This window comes from Callorhinus ursinus, unplaced genomic scaffold (genome assembly GCF_003265705.2).
Source record: "Callorhinus ursinus isolate GAN/ISIS: 27379988/994484 unplaced genomic scaffold, GSC_fseal_2.0 scaffold13, whole genome shotgun sequence".
Taxonomy (NCBI): Eukaryota; Metazoa; Chordata; class Mammalia; order Carnivora; family Otariidae; genus Callorhinus; species Callorhinus ursinus.
Window position 1 is genome coordinate 47,385,380 of NW_027397075.1, and position 20,100 is coordinate 47,405,479.

General features: G+C 36.0%; 1 protein-coding gene across 1 annotated transcript in view; it reads right to left on the bottom strand.

The window, feature by feature from the left end:
• Window positions 1-1,388: 1,388 nt before the first annotated feature.
• PPP2R5A (protein phosphatase 2 regulatory subunit B'alpha) overlaps window positions 1,389-20,100 on the bottom strand; it is a 64,880-nt gene continuing 46,168 nt past the window's right edge. Inside the window, exons 4-13 of the mRNA XM_025877746.2 lie at window positions 18,948-19,040; window positions 14,881-15,011; window positions 13,745-13,804; window positions 12,738-12,846; window positions 12,042-12,095; window positions 5,692-5,742; window positions 5,090-5,209; window positions 4,882-5,009; window positions 4,114-4,215; window positions 1,389-2,570 (exon numbers count right to left, since the gene is read on the bottom strand). Of these exons, the coding sequence (XP_025733531.1) occupies window positions 2,438-2,570; window positions 4,114-4,215; window positions 4,882-5,009; window positions 5,090-5,209; window positions 5,692-5,742; window positions 12,042-12,095; window positions 12,738-12,846; window positions 13,745-13,804; window positions 14,881-15,011; window positions 18,948-19,040 (981 nt within the window). The 3' untranslated portion in view covers window positions 1,389-2,437. The remainder of the gene's footprint in view (window positions 2,571-4,113; window positions 4,216-4,881; window positions 5,010-5,089; window positions 5,210-5,691; window positions 5,743-12,041; window positions 12,096-12,737; window positions 12,847-13,744; window positions 13,805-14,880; window positions 15,012-18,947; window positions 19,041-20,100) is intronic.

Here is a 20,100-nt window from a genome sequence, read left to right on the forward strand (position 1 = left end):
ATCTACTTTGTTCTCCGGGTTCTGTTCCTGTCCTACCAAAGCACCCATCTGAGAAACGGGTCACTCAGTGTGACCCTCGAAGCCTTCAGCCTAGCTTTTGACAGAGATGAGTACTCAGTATTTTTTACATGGTAGCAGTGGGGTGATTTAAGGTTATGAAAATTGCCTCCAGAGTTTCAAAGTATTTACATGCCCTTTGCTTCCAAAGAGGACTTGGAAACACTTCCTGCATTTTATAACCTGGCTTTAGGTAATTTAAAGAGGAAAAACTCAAACGTACAAGTGGGGCATTCTTATCTCATGTCTAACTTAGCAAGACACTGTTACTTGAATTACTAAAGATAAACTTGTGCAAAGAAATATTCCTTGGTACTTTGCTATGCCACAGAAGCATGCACAAACGTGAGCCTAGATCCTCTCTCTCTGTAAAGTCTTTTTTGTAAGGCAAATGCAAAGCCAGGTGTAGCTTACCTTAACAGTACTGGAAAACACGTGTCTGTGTGTGTTAAAATATCTCTGAAGATGACACACCACTTAGTATTATTTAATAAAATTTGCTCATATAAACATACCAAAACTGCATTTCCTGTATTGTGGAAAGTTGAGAGACATCTTACATGTGCTTTAAAATAAGTAGTTAGGAAGTGAGCATTTTTAGCTTGTCAAAAAAAAAACTACAGCCACAGCCTGCCCGAATCCACTGTGGCTGTTCAGTGAAAGAAATATATAAACCTTCCACTAACAAGACAGACCTAACCTTTACTTTCTGGAAAGGTAGGGCCGGCCTTTCAGTCTGTGTTCTGTGGTAGGATCACCCTTGCCTTCCTGTGCCGCCCCCAGCTGTCAGTAACACTGGCTGGCCTTGGGTTAGTGCGGAGGTTTTGGCAAAAGCACGTTGATCTGGGTGGCCGGGATAAGGTGGCTATTTGAGACACTAAAATATGAGCCATGTACCAAAAGGAAAAGTTTCTCTTGGGGCCGCAGCGAGTGAAAGGAGTTGCTTTTACAGTGACCTAGGAATCGTGTGCAGGACCCAGGCTAGAGTTTTTAATGAATGCAAAAGAGTGGGAAGTTTACAATTATGTCTAATTTCTGACTGTGCCACAATTTCTCTAGACTTCACCTAGGGAAGTGTTTATTATAAATTTTGAGGTTTTTAATTACAACTGACATTTAAGATAATTTGAACCTATTCTCTGAACACAGACATGAAGGAAGATGAAAGGATATCCTAAAACTTAGAATTTTATACAGGTGTTCTATAAAACAGATGTACTCTGGTAAGTGGCTGCAACGGTCATGTATGTCTATATGAATATAAGGGACAGCAGGCTGCTTCTGGATGGCTCAACTTAGAGCTGGAAAAAGCAAACACAACATAGGCAAAATACAAACATAGACTTTATTAAATGCTGCTCAATCCCCCAATGAAGATCTTTCATTACAAAACAGTTTTCCACACAACTGCAAGTAAAGAGATTGGAATGGTACTCATAACAAAAGATGTGAGAAATACTTGACTAAGTGAAAACATACAAGACCTCTCTATGGTCAAGAACTCTACAGGGGAAGCCTACTGCATTTCCTTTAAATAAAGCTAGGCAGTGACAGTGAGCATTCTGTGTCACCACATTGTGGGACTCAGAGCCTCCTTCCCTGGGTCAGGAGGGACTGGAGGAAGGGCAGGTTGTGAGGACTGGAAAGGTCCTGCCTTCAGCCTTTGGGAGAAAGAGGAGGAATGAACTGAGAGGCGGGCTCAGGGTTCACCTGTGCTGCCTCTATGAATCTGGGCTCATGGCTTGGGGGGGTCGCAGATGAAAGGGGGATATTCATGAGGAACAATCTGAAGAATCTGGTTTACTTTCCCAGCTTTTATTTATATTTTGTGCTTTAAAAAGTCTGGAGATTTAAGTTTCTGCTCAAATTCCAGAGTGCAGTAATATCTCTGATGAAGGAAGGCTTAGGGCAGGTAACTCCCCCCATCATATTTCTGGGAGCAACAAAGCGAAGAGTAAGGATTACACCTCAGTTTTATTTTAGGAAATGTTCTTTTTCCCAGGATGTAACTGAGGTCTGCAGCAGTGTGAAAAGCACATTATAAAAGGGAAAAATACACAGAGCAAACTGCTATATCTATGTGCAACACAATTCAAGTCATAATTCTTACCACTCCCATAATTATCTCACTCATATCATAGAGGATACAGTTCATTCGTTTCTGTGAAACTTTAGAAGTGACACAATAAATCCATGATTAGACAAAGGTCACAGTATACCGTGGCCATGATACAGCACAGGGCTATGTTTAGTCCATATTTTTCATTTACACTTGCCAGAAAAAAAGTTGGCCTTTTAATTATACTGAGGTTTCATAATTTTTACATATTTCAAAAAAGTGTACAAAACTGCCTATCCAACAGAGGTGGTGGGCTTTTTTTTATTCATCACTTGTATTGCTGAGAATACTGTGCATGTTGTAAGCACTGTTTTGCTTTTCCAGAGCTTTCTTTAGCTTTAGCTCCTCTAATTTTTTCCATAATTCTTCACGTTCCAATTCCTTCTTTTTCTCTCTGTAGATAAACCAAAATTTTAGTAGTCAGAAACCTCTAATTTAGAGCCTGAAGAAACTTGCTGTTTGGCAGTGTGCTGGGGAACATATTATTCACCCACATTTCACTTCAATCCCTTTACTAAAGCATCTGAGGCCAATTACCTGAAACACCTAACTATTCTCTAAGTCACTCTCCTGAGTGATTACTGCCTCTGTGCATCTCCTGTACCAACTCAGAGATACTCCTTGCTTTCCCCTACGTATTCCACGACCGCTGTTGTCATTTGTGCTTTATTACATTCACTCTCCCACCTAACCCTCTTACAGCCAGGAGAGCTGTGATGGTCGTCCTTTTATGGAGACTGAAGGGTGGCTATGAGGTCAGCCTGGAGCCACTTCCGGGTGGAATCATCTCTCTAGCCACTAATTAGTTTGTATCTTTGATGTCAAATGAAAACTGAAGTTTGAAAAGAGAAAAAAAATTCAAAATATTTTTTGTTTCAACTATTTAATTTCAATTCTAAGGAAAATGCTTCTGAATAACTTGGATGAAACTGTTCTGAAGGACTATATGAACATCCCTCAGATGTTTTTGCAGATATGATGATTATTCTTAGTCATGTGAAATATACAAGTTTCATGTGACCCTAATTACCTTTCTTGCTTCCTAAGGTTTAAACTATGTACCTAATTTCTTTTCCTGCCTGAAAGGTGCTATTTTTTTTTTTTTCCCAAGAGTTACTGATGGGCTAGGATGGCCCTGAAGAAGAGCTACCCTTGTTCTATTTGCCACAAGAAAATCCTGATTAGGAATTTATAGTCAAAAGAGATCAGCTTTTCCAAACAATAGGTGATAAACTTCTTAGAAATAAATGGTAGTTATTATCCTCAAAAGATGGATTGCTCAGGTAGAGTGGTTACTGCCTGCCTGATGTTTGAAATAAATGAGAAGAAAGTGATTTGTAGAAGATTATTTTATATATGAAGTTCTCCAAAAGAGGTGATCACTTAGGTTTGTAAATGTTGCTATATGCTACCATCTCTAAAATATTTACTGTTGCAAGGAACAAAATATTAATGGTACTGAGCCAGAGGCATACCCATTATGTGAGCTCCCGCTGACCAAAAAAGAACTATGCTGAACTTTAAGATACCACTTTGGTAAAATGGGCAACTTAAAACTACCAAACTGTTGTGCAAAGAGCAGTGGAAGAGTAAAGCTCCCTATGGAAGCCCATCTGGACAAACGCTTTTCATAAATACATTGATCAAGTTGTATAAATTTGGCATAAATTGTATTTCATGATGCAGATGCTACCAGACCAATGAAGTCTAAGGCTCAGAATGAGATAAACAGGATTTATAATCCACATTAAAACTGTCATCTAACCAGTAGGGGAAGTTTTCTATTTGGAAATGAGTTTGAGCATTACAACTTGAAAGTCTAATGTAACTGACTTAAACATTATAATTTTAACTTAGGCAAGATACCTTATTGGACTGAATCCCATTCAACTAACCTCAAATGCATCAATAACTTGGTAATTAAAAATACCAAATACCTTTGTCTTTCAGCTTTGTATGAGCCAGTAAGGTCATCAAAGAGCTTGCCATTCATTTCCATTAGGGTTTTCAGCACGTTGTATACCAGTGCTACAATGGTCCTAAAATGAAAATAAGCAGTGTTGGGTCACAGGAAATGTAACATCATCATCCCTAAATGGTGGCTGATTCACTTAATCCATTTTAGAGATGATAAAGTGCGAGAGGTTTAATAGTTTGTTCAAGGTCACATAGACAGTTGTGACAGAGATGATTCAAAATTCACATCTGTCTTATAACATTACAGTTACCTTCATGTCTGCTCTACAGTCTATTATCTCAAGCTAACAGTATTAAAAGATAAGAAAGAGCTACCTACCATAACTTGTAAGAAAAACAGGAAGTAGGAGAGGATGGTACTGAGGTTAGAATACATGCACAATCTGAACACTGCTACCATGACCTTGGGCACTTCAGCTTCTCCCTGGGAGAGTGCTAACCCGTGGAGGTTTGTGCATCCTCTGCAGATGTTGGGTTGGTCTCCCCAGCTGGGTTTGACCGCACAGTTGTGCAGAATGTCAGACTAGACAGTCCTCCCTTCAGGAAGATTTGTAATTTTAAATTGAAACTAAGAGCTTTATAAAACTGTATCAAGTACACAAAAGAACAGAACTGTGATGTTAACCTTGGAATAAGCTCCAAATCTCTATAGGTTTCATGTATGAGTTAGATCGAAGGACAAAAAGCACAAACACAAGAATAACACAATCAACATAAAAGACACTTACGGATTCCAGTGTTCTTTGGAGATTTTGTACAAACTGCCAAACATAATTGGCAGAATTTTATCAATGTTCTCCTCAATCAAACTAAGAATATATTCATTATTCCAGAAGTACAATGCCCTTTCTGCAACCTAAGAAGACATTTAGAAATGTCAAAACTAAAAGAGAAAAAAGAAATAGTATAAAAATGGCTTCACTGAAAATATCATACCTGAAAATGAGAACTGGATACACACTTGGATATCTGCTTAAAAAGGGGCTCTTCAATTTTTTTGAACTGTGTGGGTTCAATGACATCTAAGATTTCTTCAATTTCTCCTAAAAACATCACCTAGGTTAAAAAAATTTTCTTTTAAGAGACATAACATAAATTATATGGTGTTAACATAGAAAACTATAAATGAGAAGGTTAACTGACAGATTACACAGTGGACAAAATTAAGGTCTTGATTGTATATACAATTTACTATAATGGTCAGCTATCCCACCAAGTCTCCCAATCCCCAAAATACCACTTCTTGCTCAGTAGCAGTGACAGTATAGCCAGCCCAAAGAAGCATTTTTTTTTTTTTCCCAAGGATTTTATTTGACAAGAAGGGGTTTGGGGGGAGCAGCAGAGGGAGAGAAAGGCTCCTTGCTGAACAGGCAGCCTGATGTGAGCTCGATCCCAGAACCCTGAGATCATGACCTGGGCCCAAGGCAGATGCTTAACCAACTGAGCCACCCAGGCGCCCCAAGAAGCATGGTTTATAATAAAGCCCTAAGATTAAGAAATTTTAATAAAATTGTACTGTTTTTTTGAACAAAACCTACCTCTTTCTGACTGCATGTTTTTGGCCAAAATTTCAGCAACCCTCTGATCACCTGCAAAAGGAAAAGTTTAGCACAAATTAAGCAACGAAGTTCGTTAACCCCAGGAAATTTTTAGTAATTGTGATTGTATCAATATTCATTCTAAGGTAGATCAATGTTATTTAGTATTTAAGTGCATCAACAGATTTTCTGCTCAGCTTTATACTTTTATAATAACCCAACAAATAGGAGTACCTTTGTACCAGATACTATTCTAGAAGCTAGGAACACAGTGATGAACAAGACAGATGAGATCCCTGATTTTCCATTAAACATAGAAGTAATTTTAATAGTAAGTGCTACTTAGTAAGAAAATAAGGAAAATATAATGACTGGGTGGGGCGAGGGAGGGAAGTTATTTTAGGGAGAAACTAAGGAACAAAGATTTCCTGTTACTTAAAACCACTGAAGCATCAGAAAGCTTCCCGCTTTGTTTCATAGCTAGCACCATCTTGACAACCAACACACAAGGAAGTGATCGTGAACTTAAGTGAACACAGCTGCAAAAGTTTGTATTAAACTGAATGTTAACTGTATTAACAGAACACTACTACTTGCCCCCTTATGCCTTATTCCAGAAATTCCAGTTCAACTCATTACAGTTTTAAGTTAAAAGGGAAAACTATATGATCATCTCAAAAGATTCTGAACAGTTATTTGATATGTTTGATTATATATTCTGATAAAAATTTATTAAGCTAGAATGAAGAGAATTTCTCAGAAACCATCAGCAATCATCTTACATAATGATTTCTTCGAAATACACTGCAAACCATCAGGGCCTGGTACTTTTGTGGAAATACATTTTTGTTAAGAAACTGGAACTCTTGTGCATTTTTTAAAAAAAAATTTTATGTGACAGAGTACACACAAGCAGGGGGAGTGTCAGGGAGAGGGAGAAGCAGGGAGCCCAACACGGGGCTCGATCCCAGGACCTTGGGACCATGACCTGAGCTGAAGGTAGATGCTTAACCGACAGCCACCCAGGCGCCCCGGAAATATATCTTTGATAGCCTTTTAAGTTATTTTATAGTTGTAGTCCAGTTATATTTTATAGCCTGGTTTAGTAATAAACCCTCATTCAAATTAAAATTAGGAAGAACACTTCTGGAGACAATCCAGTAAGTTAAAAAGGATCTGATGAATAATCTTGGACAGGAATACCAGAATTATACTTATATAAGTATACAAAAGTATATAATGATTATATACCCCCTCATTTAAAAAAAAAAAGGAAAAATTACGAAACTGAGTAGGAAAGTTCAATATGTGGCCAGATAAATACATAAAAGATGCGTTTCATAACAAAAACTAATGTACATAAATAAAATTTGCAAGAAATGTTTACTGATCATGAAACACTTCAAAAACAAGATTCAATATCATACATTTTTCCTACATTTAATGTAATTTCAATCAAATACCAACTAAACCTTCTGAAACTAAAAACATTTATTCTAAAATCCATAAATGTAAGCAAATAACCAAAAATTTTTTTGTGGGGGGAGGGGGAGAATTAATGGAATGGAACCCGCATTACTGATAAGAGCAACTAAAACAAGATGATAGCACAGAAACTGACAAAAAGATATGAAATAGGGATGCTTGGCTGGCTCAGTAAGAGCATGTGACTCTTGATCTTGGGGTCATGAGTTCAGCCCCACGTTGGGTAGAAAGCTTAAAGAAAACACGGGAGGTATGAAATAGAGGAGTATCCACACTCGTGTAAATGGGGTTTAGTATGACAATGGTAGCATTTCAGTTCCATGGGAAATAGATGAATTAGCCAATTAAGTGGTGGTACTTGGACTGCTATTTAGAAAGAAAAAATTGTGGCTCTGCTGGTAGCCAGACTCCTAAGATTATCTTCCATGATCCTTACTTCCTGAATTCACACACTTGTGTAATCCAATCCCAAGTTGGGCTGGCCTAGTAACTTGCTTCTAACCAACAGAATGCGGCCAAAGGGACAGAGTATCACTCCCATGAGTAAGTTACAATAGACTGTGACTTACAGCTTACTAGCCGACTCTAGAGCCTTCTTGTCTTGCAAACTTTGATAAAGCAAACTGATATGCTGGAGAGGCCCACATGACAAGGAACTGAGGATGGCCTCTAGCCAAGAGCCAGCTTCGAATTTGAGGCCCTCAGTCCAACAGCACTTGAAGAACTGAATTCTGCCAATACACACTGGACTCAGAAGCAGATCCTTCCTCTTGTAATCCTTTCTATGAGACCCCAGCCTGGGCCAACACCTTGACTGCAGCCTTGCAAGAGACCTTAAAGCAGAGGACCCAGCTACATAATGCCTGGATTCGTGCTTCACAGAAACAATGAAATAATAAATGTTTTGTTTTAAGCCACTAAATTTTGTGATAATTTGTTAGCAATAGAAACTAATACATTTTTTACCCTTGTCACATACAAAATTCAGTTTCAAATGGTGTTCAAATGAGTTAAATGGTGGCCCCCCCAAAAGGTATGTCCATGTCCTAATCTCTAGAACCTATGAATGTGACTTATTTGGAAAATGAGCCTTTGCAAATATAATTAGTAAAGGATCTCAAGATGAGATCATCCTGGATTATCTGGGTAGGCCCTAAATCCAGTGACATGTCCTTATAAAAGCACACACAGGACAGACAGAAGCAGCAGCAGTATGAGATTGCAGCCATGCCACAAGCTGAGGAACACCTGGAGACAGCAGAAACTGGAAGACGCAAGGAATGGCATCTCCCCTAGAGCATCTGGAGGGAGTGCAGCCCTGCTGCCCTTTTGGACTTCTGACCTTCAGAACTCTGAGAGAAAAAATTTGTTATTTTAAGCCACCAAGTTTGTGGTAATTCATCATGGCAGCCCTAGGAAACTATTACTGATGGAATAAAATTTTTATAGGTAAAAACTAAACCCATAAAATAACTAGGATACTGGAGAATATTGGGGTGCCTAGGTGGCTTAGTTGGTTAAGCATCGGACTCTTATTTTGGATCAGGTCATGATCTCAGGGTTTGAGATCAAGCACCACATGGGGCTCTGTGCTGGGTGTGGAGCCTGCTTATTAAGATTCTCTCCCTCTGTCCCTCCACCTCCCCTCACTCCCGCACCCACCACTCTCTCTTAAAAGATTTTTCTTAGCATGACATCAAAGCCAAAAACCATGATGATGAATAGATTCCACTACATAATTTATTTTTTTTAGTTCTTTAAGGGTAAAGATTAAAAACTATATTCAAACTTAGAAACTCCAAATGGATAAAAACTTTTTGCAAACTATTAACAGGAAAATGATTAAAAGTAGGCAAACGACCCAAAAATGTAAATGACCAATAACTATATAAAAGGATGGCTTAATCCTTGAAGTAATAATAAAAAAAGCATATTAAAATAGTATTTCATACCAGGTGCCTGGGTGGCTCAGTTAAACATCTTTGACTCAGGACATGATCTCAGGATCCTGGGATCCAGCTCCAAGTCAGGCTTCCTGCTCAATGGGGAGTCTCCTTTTCCCCCTCCCTCTCCTTTCACTCATGCTCTCTCTCTCCAAGTAAATATAAAATCTTTAAAAAATAATATTTCAGGGGCGCATGGGTGGCTCATGTGGTTAAGCGTCTGCATTCAGCTCAGGTCATGATCCCAGAATCCGGGAATTGAGCCCCGCATCGGGCTCCCTGCTCAGTGGGGAGCCTGCTTCTCCCTCTCCCTCTGCCTGCCGCTCCCCCTGCTCGTGCTCCCTCTCGCTAGCAAATAAATAAAATCTTTAAAAAAAATTTAAAAAATATTTCACACCTATTTGACTAGCAAAAATTTTCTAAAGCTTAATTTTCAGCATTGGCCAGGGTGAGGGAAAAGGCATCTTCAGACTCTGGACTGAAATATTAAATTGCTGAAACTTTTTGGAAGGCAACTTGGAGTATGTTAAAATTTCCATGTACTCTTTGACCCAGCTACATGGTTTTAATTTTAATGATTTTTAAACATTTATATACATGGGACACCTGGCTGGTTCAGTTGATAGAGATGCAACTCTTAATCTCGGGGTCATGAGTTTGAGCCCCAACTGGGTGTAGAGATTACATAAAAATTTTTTTAAATACTTAAAAAAATTCATGTACAGTAAAAAAAAATTTTTTTTGGTGTGCTGTCCTGGGGGCTTTTATACACACATAGATTTCAGGACTTTTATACACACACAGGGTTTTTTTTTTTTTTATTACCAGCACCACAGACACAAAAATTCCAACACCCTAAACATCCCCTCACCCAGCAACATGTTTCAACTATTCATGTGCCCATTAACTGAAGATTAAATGTGTTATGGAATTTGATGTTACCAGTGAAAACAATGAAAGAGATTAATGTGGTAAGGTAGCCACATTATACTGAGAAGTGAAAAAACCTGGTCAGCACTGTCCCACTGTTTAACCTACACATATATATGCATAGAAAAAATTTCTAGGAATATATTCACCAAAGATGGTTATCTTTTAGGGAACAAGATTTTAAGGAATTTCCTCCAACTTGTGCTTTATGATTTTGTATTGTGTAAACCAAATTAATACACGTTATTTTCATAAACAGAAGTAACAATAAAGTCATTTCCATTTTAGAAAAATAATTTCAATTGAAGATATAGGTACACAAATAATGTAATAAACTAGCCAAAGCTCTGACTTATTTATAATTTGTAGGAAGCTTTGATATGAATACCAGGTTTCTAGAGAATGAGTGTGAAGGCTCAAACCCAAGTATCATGGCCATAATTTGGGTGCTGAATGGCCTGTGGTAGAAACTGCAAGATCTATGTATCTACAAATCTTTATGAATTGAAAAATATTTTCCTTTGTCAACTTGGACATTTACCTTCCCCTACCTCCTCATCCTGTTTCTATTTCCATTAACTCAGCTCACGTAAGACAGACATCTAGCCATCATCCCCCTCTCCAATCTACTCTTTAAAAAGAAATCACCTATCTTGTCCCCTATCCACCCCATATTAATTTATATTTATATTACATCTGTCTATAATGCAATTATGAACCATGACTTATTATGTTATGGGTTTTGTCTTAATTCTGAGGAAAGGTACCATGGATTTATATTAAGTTTTAATTCACTTTAGAGGTTTATGTGGTTTCATGTGAATACGAGGCTTCTAATTCTCCTGATTTATCTTTAAAAACTGGTTTTTTTTAGCTGTTTCCAGAAAGATCTGCAAGTCTAAAAGTTCAAAAACTCACAAGTAGTAGGGAGTGGAAAAATATCTCTTGTTCCTTTACAGGAAGGAAGTTCAAGTCAGAGGAAGAGCACTAAGTTCATAATCTTTTCAAGCATGCCTAAGGATAGCCTAAGTAACTTCATAAAAGAAAATCTTATTTAAATCCTTCAAATCTTTTGCTATTCTTCAAGAACTCTTAAGTTTAAATATTTAGATTTAGGATGCCTTGAAAACATTCTCTCAAAATACTTCACTTCACCAATGTTAAAAGGTTGTTCTGTTTGCTTTCATACTTTTCTATTTTCTCCCTACCTTTTCTTTTCTTGGATCTTCAATTTTCATAACATTTTTATTCTCTCCTGAATCTTCTCATTGTAGGCAAATAGAATTCAAAGACTGAACTGCTATGTTGATTCATAAACAACCTTTATTCCAAGATTACATCTTGATCACCAAAGGCAAGGAAATGTTTCCAATCCCTATCATGTGGTTTATCATTAATAAGAGGGAAAATCCTATTTCTAAAAACAAAACAAAACTCCAAGGACTCTCACAGTATGTTTTAATTTTAAAAGGTGAATGAAGGTAGCCTGGGTGGCTCAGTCGATTGGGCATCCAACTCTTGTTTTCAGCTCATGTCATGGGATGGAGCCCCGAGTAGGGCTCCATGCTCAGTGGGGAGTCTGCTTGAGATTCTCTCCCTCTCTCTATGCCCCTCCCTCAGCTCATGTGCACACTCTTTCTCTAAAAATAAATATATCTTAAAAAAAAAAAGGTGAACGAAGAATAAAAAGATTACCAGTGAAGATAATATGCATATAAAATTTCACTGCAGTCATTGGATCCTGTCATCAAACATCTCAACCATGATATTTTAATATTAATCTATATTTATGTTATTCAAGATACAACTTCTAACTTGTGAGAACTCCCCCTCCCAACACTGTTGTTTCAATGCAGATTAACTTAACATTCCTTCTAAAGGACTTTAAAGTATATTACTACTACTCTTTGACAACTTTACAATGGTATAAAGAAAGGTACAACAAAATGCTACAATGCACATTAGAGACATAAAAAGAAATAGAACACTTACTGGTTCTGTTAGTGTAGTATCCTTCTCTAGGAACTGTACGACACAGTAGGCTAGCTAAAATGTAAGGGACAGTTTATAAATATTAATGAATGAAATAACAGTGATACAGGATTTTTATATTTAGTTAACAAAAAGGACTACCTCATTTTAATAAATTTTACTCTATCTCAATACATAAACATGAATATACTCACTACTGTGTAACTTTTAAACCCTGAAAGTAACTTCTAGGTCAAAAACTATGTTCTTTTTTCAGTAGTTACCTTCTGAATGTAAAGTTAAGTGAAACAAGACTAAAGCTAACATTTAAGTTTTTCAGCATGTTTCTGCATGTATACCTGTACTGACAGGGTATTATTCTCTAAATACTCATGGAGACTAAAATCACTGTCCAACTATGCTATCTATGGTAGATGGAACATTCTGCAGATATGTGGGACTCATTCAAAGTCAGGGCCTGGACCAGAAAAGAAAACTTGATGTTATCTCTCTTATATTTACACTTAAAGTGCACTGAGCTTATTTAATAAAGCTAAATATCATAATACTTTTAAATTATAAGGAAAATTTGCCTTGAGCAATTTACAAAGCAAATTGCTTAATTATACCTAAAATTGCTGTCTTAATATTTCTCAATTTCTCTGCCTTTATATCAGCCTTTGAAACAATATTCATTTGAAATTTTCTGAAACTTACCTGAGCATGAAACAAAGCTAATCCTTTTGCAGTATGCATAGGAATAAGAACCTTCATTAGAAATTGTTTATGTTCTGCTTTCAGTGGCAATGCAAAGCCATTGATAATACTGGAGGGAAAAAAAGGCAGGGGGAAGGGTTAAGTAGTTACTACTTTATTTCCAAAAATTGTATCTATGATCGCGTAAGGAACAGTGTTCTGCTTCAATCCTGGTGTTGAATGACTTACCCATCTTCAAACAAGTCTGGTTCCTCTTAAGTCATTCAATGATCCCAAAAGAAAACTGGGACTGCCAATTAAAGTCCCACTAAGTAATTTCTACCTTCATTTTCTATAAAGCCTATCACTTTATTTATGCATTATTGCCTTTATTCTCCTACCTAAAGCCACAGGGGAGTCAATATCACAATGCTGTTAGAACTTTCAATATTTTCTGAAGCGAAAAGTATTTTCTGACGTAAATTTTGAAGTTTCTCCTACTTTGCTGAAAGATCTGAAATTAAGAATTTTCTCCATAATCATTCTCTAACTATAAATAGAGGGGGCCTTATCTCAAGTTAATACTGCTATGTGATGAGTAAGGAAGGCAAAATGTTCATGTAAACTAAAAGGTTATAGATTCTTCTAAAAAGAACAGATGGATTAGGACTGGCTTATCAATATCTCAACAAGAATTCTTATAAGTTTATCAAAGATTCACAATAGTTTACTTCATTTCTTCCCAATCAAATCCTAGAAGTTTCTGAGGCAGTCTGGCAAGATCAGGCATAAAACATGCCACAGCTTCAAAAGCAGGCAGCCTATTCTAAAACAGATGTCTTGCATGGCCAAGTACTTTAATATGCTGACCGCTTAAAAGCTATAAAAAGAATTCAGTTGAGAAACCATGTCTTGTGCTCTATATTTAAACTCTAAAATACAAAATAATTTCTCCACCCCAGCTAAGATTCTAATACATAAAACATTCAAAGTTATTTAACTCTCTAAAAACAAAAAAACTGACTTACCTTCCTAATATTTCAAGGAGTTCAGCAACACCATTGAAATGTTCTGTTTCATATATAAACCTGAATTTAAAATAAAGATAGATGTAATGAAAACTCAAACATTAGAAAACTAAACTGAGAGAAGAGGCAGAAAGGTAAAGAAATCAATCCTAAGGGCAACTATAAGAAACGTACAAGCATGCTTCAGGAATTCTTTGTAAACTATTTTGTCCCAAATTAGTTACTTCTTTAGCTAAAACTAGCCACAAAGATAGTGGAATATTATTTCACCTGGAATATTTTATTTTACCTAAAAATTTAAAAGAAAGATGGGTTTTCTCAAGGAAACACTTTTCAAAATAGGAAACCTCCACCCATAGGAAAATCCATGAGAAAAAGACCCATATGTAATAAGGCCACTTTTATTCATAGCTTTGCTAAACCTAAACTACACAGGCTGCCTAGCTTTCCAAGATTAGGTTTGCTATTAAAGCAGGAAGTCATAAACGCAAATGACTACAGGACAGGGAAGGTGTTAAATGAGTAAAGTGGACTTAGGAGAGGAGGACAGAGACCTGCAGAAAGATGCGCTCTCTAGGGGAGACAGCTGTTACTGATTTGATTTCTAATTGTTACAACGTGGGAATGCTAGCCTAATTCTGCCAGATTTCCAATGAAAACAAACAAACCAAACCTGAAATATGGGTATATTAAAGCTAAATCTCCTAATTAGAAGGAACTACTTAACAGATTATCATTTATAAAATAGTCAAAATATAGGCTCCATATAAATTTAATTAGCTTTGTCAGAAAAACAAATGAAAGTACTTTCAAGAGCAAATGATTTAAACAATATTTATACATATTTTCTTAAAAAGCTCAAAGAAATAACTAGACAAATTCAATGAATTTTAAACATGAACACTGGTATTACCTATTAAAAACAGTCTTCATTACTACTATCCACTCACATGAGTAGTTACAAGTTTCTAAAAAGTCATATGCAACCAAATGACACCCACAAAATATGCTAAAAATAACTCAAATACTATCAATTAACAGAGTTCAGATACTAAAAATTAATCTAAAGGAAGTGGAATAAAAAGAAAACATGGAGGGGAAAAAAAGTGCTGTGTATGAATATATGACAAGTTTACCTGAGGAAAATGTTGTTAATTTGTTTTCTGATGAATGCTCTTAATCCAAGAAATTTCCCATAAATTCGGTGCAGAACAGTCTTCAGGAAGTCACGTTCTCTGGGATCTTCACTATCAAAAAGCTCCAGGAGCTTTAAAAAAAATCTGAGAAATTACTTTTTAAAAATAATTGAGCTAAAACTTCACTTTTTTTTAATTTGATTTAGAGATAAACCATGAAATCTTTAAAACATTTTTTAAAGATTCTTAAAGATTCTGCCTTAGGTTGATTTTATTCTTGCTAAATAATGAAGCTAAAGAAAAGCTTAAGGAATATTTCTTTTCACCTCATTTCAAAAAACATAATAATATAAACCCTTCAAAAAAAAGTGGGATTTTCTTTATTTTTGCCTTGCCACTCATTTTAAAATTCTATTCTTGACTACTAACCATGGCTCATAATTTTAGAGTGTTGAGATTTGAGAGATTTTTAGTGCTAATAATTTAAAATGACATACAAAAATCTTAAGCTTGCAAACTGCAAGTCATTATAAATAAATGAAGTTTAAAAAGTACACATGTGCAAATGAGTATTTACAGTTTACTAGAATGATTTCTACAAACCAAAGCTGTTTTGTGGTTTTACACTAAAAATCAAGTCAGCAGATACATGCTAATAGAGCAAAAATCATTCGTGAAATAATGAAATAAAAGATGAGAGACCACAGATTTTTAAAGTCACCTTAGCAACCGGCTGCAAAATTTTAAACCAGTTCAAACTGGCCAAATCATCATTTTCCTATACCTCTCTACACAACTCTTCAGCAAAGGCAGGATAAAGAGATCTATGAAAAATTTAAAGTCAAAAGCTCAAATTTCCATTTTTAAAATGGTAAAGTGAATTTCTTCTGTCAAAAAATGGCATTACTGTATTTTAAATAAAACATTTGATTTTTGGGGCACCTGGGTGGCTCAGTTGGTTAAGTGACTGCCCTCGCTCAGGTCATGATCCTGGAGTCCCAGGATCAAGTCCCATATCGGGCTCCCTGCTCGGCGGGGAGTCTGCTTCTTCCCCTGACCCTCCCCTCTCTCATGCTCTCTCTCTCTCTCAAATAAATAAAATCCTTAAAAAAAATCATTTGATTTTCTTAGGAAAAAATTTTAAAATACTCCCTTCTCTATAGAATATAATTACATATATGAAGTCATCAAGAAATTCTATGTTCTGTACTTTGATATTGATAATTACAGTCAAGATGGCAAGCTCAGAACCTGAAAGTTCTTTTCCCATTCTGTCTTGAATTATATGTAACTGTTTACATATACATCTCTTCTACTAGAGTGAATATTTTTTGAGGGCAGTGATGACTTTAGTCATATTTATATGTCCTTAAACAAGTGTCTTGTTTATAGTTTGCATTCTTTGTTCACTAGGTTATTAAAGTCCTGAATGAGGCTCCAGCCAAAAATACCTAGAGTATAAGAATTTGTGTTTATATACCTAATAAATTCAGTTCAAATTATTCTAATTAAAAATGGCTAAACTACTCACTTGAGACAGTCAAATCCAAGTTTCTGATGTTGGGTTTACTTAGAAGATAAGCTTTCAAATTAATGAAAGGGGCCCCTAATTGTTAAGGCTGACATGTTTAATTCAAGAACAAATATAATCTAGTACAAGCTGATCCTCAGGAGAAAATATTAAACTAGAGAATAGCTGTTAACCAAGTTTCAAATCTATTTAAAGAAACCTATTTTAATGTATTAATCTAAATAAAATAATCTATTTAGAAATATAAATAGATATAAATAAATAAATATAAATTCATGTAATAAAACACATATAAACCTCATCATCAAGAAATTGTTTCTTATTCTGGCTGTGATACTTATATCTAACTGGTTTTAAGGGTAATTCATAACCTCTGAGCTTTTTCATCATTGATAAAATGAGGAAGGTTGAGTCTAATCTTGTTTTTTTTTTTTTTTTAAGTGAAGGTAATATCATAGTCTAGTTCCAATCCTGACTGTCCCAGCCACTAGCTGTGTGGAATTAGACATAGTCTAGTTCTTTATAAGCATAGAAGAACAGTGCCTGGCACATAAAAATATGCACTCAATAATTCTTAGCTTCCTTTTTTCTTCTGAAATCCTATGACTTGAACATAACTTGGAATTATGCAAGTGTTTTTTTCTCTTGAAATAATGAATGTCCACATTTATACTTAAGTTTTTTTTCCTGTACTTTTAAGTCTTAAAATTACCACATAATCAAATAATTTCAAAATACAAAAGCTGAGAATTCCCTTATATACAAAAGTAACATAAGAATAAGAGAAGTGATCTATGAAAGCATAGTCATCTAAACTGCTGAGAACAAATTATTGGGCTTTGGCTTTCAGATAGTTCAGGTATTCAGGGAAGGTAGAAAATGGGTCCCACTCTCAGTTTTCTTCTTGATCCCCCTCAAACCCACAGAATAATCCAGCAGCAGAAATACCTCAAGCTCCAGACTGAAGAAGCACTAATGCAACTGTTCCTCTCAACCTGCTTTTTATCTTAAACACAATTTAATATGGTATTACAGAGTTCCTTAATATACTATATTCCTTCTGTAGCACACAAGAGCTACAGAAGGAAATAAATGTGCATTTATTTGCAATTACCAAAACAAAGCTCCATCTAATCTCATTTTTACTTGTGAATGAAATGTAAATTTTACTGTTAGCACACACCTAATATTTCTTCATAATTTGAGGAGCTGCTTGAATGGCTGAAGGACATATTCTTGACAATATTCTCCATTAATCAATATACTCACAGCAACTAGTCAGAATACTTCATGTATAGAGGTCAGAGGTAGGTATAAATGACCAAAAATCAATTCCAAATATGTGGAAGTCACATTTGTAGAATCTTTAACATACAGTGGTGGTTAAGAGGTTCGAAAAGGCCCTCCCAACAACTTTAATCCCAGCCTTAGCGCTGGGTTCATCACTACCCTCTCACTCATCTTCTACCTTTCTTGAAAATGCAAACAACTTTAGAAGAGGGGAGCATCAAATTCCTAATGAGACCTTACATACTGATAAGTTTCCAGAGAAAAAATGAACATAGAAAGATCTGGTCTACTTCACAATCTTGTCTAGGGCCAGCCAATTCCCCATAGTTAAAAAGAGGCTTTTACATTGTTGAAAAGATTTTGAAAATAAAAATGAACACATTCTGAGAAATTAATTTTCAGTATGTAGGTTCCAAAAAATAATAGCTAATAACCAATTTATAAAATAAAAGAAGGGGGAGCCTAGGTGGTTCAGTCATTTGAGTGGCCGATTCTTGATTTCAGCTTGTCATGATCTCAGGGTCCTGGGATTGAGCCCTGTGTCAGGCTCCGTGATCAACAGGAAGTCTGAGGTTCTCTCTCTCCTGCTCCTCCCCCCACTTGTGCGTGCTCTCTCTCTCAAACAAATAAATCTTAAAAAATAAAAATAAAAAAGAATAAATAAAAGAAGGTATCACATTATGTTTCACTCTATTTCCTTTTCTTCTTAAAGATCCCATTTATCTGTGGCTTAGGAACTGGGTGGCTAGAATGCCTAAGGTGGGAAGGGGAAAGGAAAAAGGAAAGGTCACTGGTAATTAGTAACAGGAAAGGAGCCTAATGCCCAAACTCCTAAACAATGATTCCATTTCCATTTTTTCTGTCATTTCAAAGAGACAATGCTTAAAACATATGTCAAAGTTCAAGTTCAAAGACTTAAAAATTTAAAAGAAGGCTTCTTTAAATTGAATGATCATAACAAATTTTCTCAGATTGTCCAGAAAGGCTTGCTTTTCTGGTCTTTATAAATACTGAAAATTCAGTATTGGATAAGATAATTCAATTGACTTCATTAGAAGTTCACTCTTGCTTAAAATACTCTTGTATTCTCAAAGCTACTTCACCTTTATCCTAATTGTCTGGTAAGAGTATTACATACTGTTAAAGTGAAATAAACCATTTAAGTTTTGAAAGACTATTTTAATCAAATTAATAAGTCATTGCTAAGACAAATATAAGAAAATTTAAGACATTAAGAATTCCTTACCTGTTGTACGAATTTCTGATCAATGTATCGCTTTGCAATGCTAGGCTGGAAATCAGGGCTCTCCAAAAATCTTAAGAAGAATTCATACACCAACTATGAAAGAAAGTCAAATAAAAGTTAAGATGATGCCTATAAAATTTTACCCAAATTTATCCCTTCATACCAAACATACCTTCCCTACCACCCTTGGAGGGAGATTTCCGACCTCATTAGAAAATGTGATGAGTTGGTAACAATTTGGCCTCCTAAGCTCCTGAAATTACAGGAGCTAGAAAATAAAAAGGACACCTGTAAATTTTTTAACTAAGAAAAACTATTTTGCAGTCCATACTCACTGGGAACATGTTCTTTCTCCAGTGGACTCCTAACCCACCTCAATTTAATCTCCAGAGTTCTTTAAATACAGGATCAGAAACCTCCAGATAAGAATAAACTGAATTGTAAGGGGTGTGTATCAAAAACAATAAAAAGCAAAAAAAAAAAACTTCACATCTTTCTATAAAACTATAGTGGGAAAAAATTAAATCAAAATCAGCATACCTTATTTGCATGTGGGAAGTAATGAACTAAATTATGTAGGTTCAGGGTTCAGGAAGGAATGTCCGTTTACTACAGTGAATAAACTAGAAGTCACAGCAGGACGTCTACTTAAGAAGCGCCAAGCATCTAGGGGCACCTGGGTGGCTCAGTTAAGCATCGGACTCTTAGTATAGGCTTAGGTCATGAGCACAGGGTTGTGAGACTAAGCCCCTCACTGGGCTCTGTGCTGGACATGGAGCCGGCTCCCCTCTCCCCCTCCCTGCCCCCTCTCTTTCTCTTAAAAAAATTATATATATATAATATATATATAAAATATATAATATATATTACATTTAAATATATATACACTAATACATATAAATATAAATATATATATGAGTGCAAAGCATCTTAAAAGTAATAGGAAATGTTCACTCGCTGCACAAATCAGAATTAAAAGTACGGTTTAGTGCACCTGGGTGGCTCTGCCTTCGGCTCGGGTCATGATCTCTGGGTCCTGGAATTGAGCCCTGCATGGGGCTCCCTGTTCAGTGGGGAGCCTGCTTCTCCCTCTCCTTCTGTCCCTCCCCCTGACCCCACCGCTCATGCTCTCTCTTCTCTCAAATAAATAAAA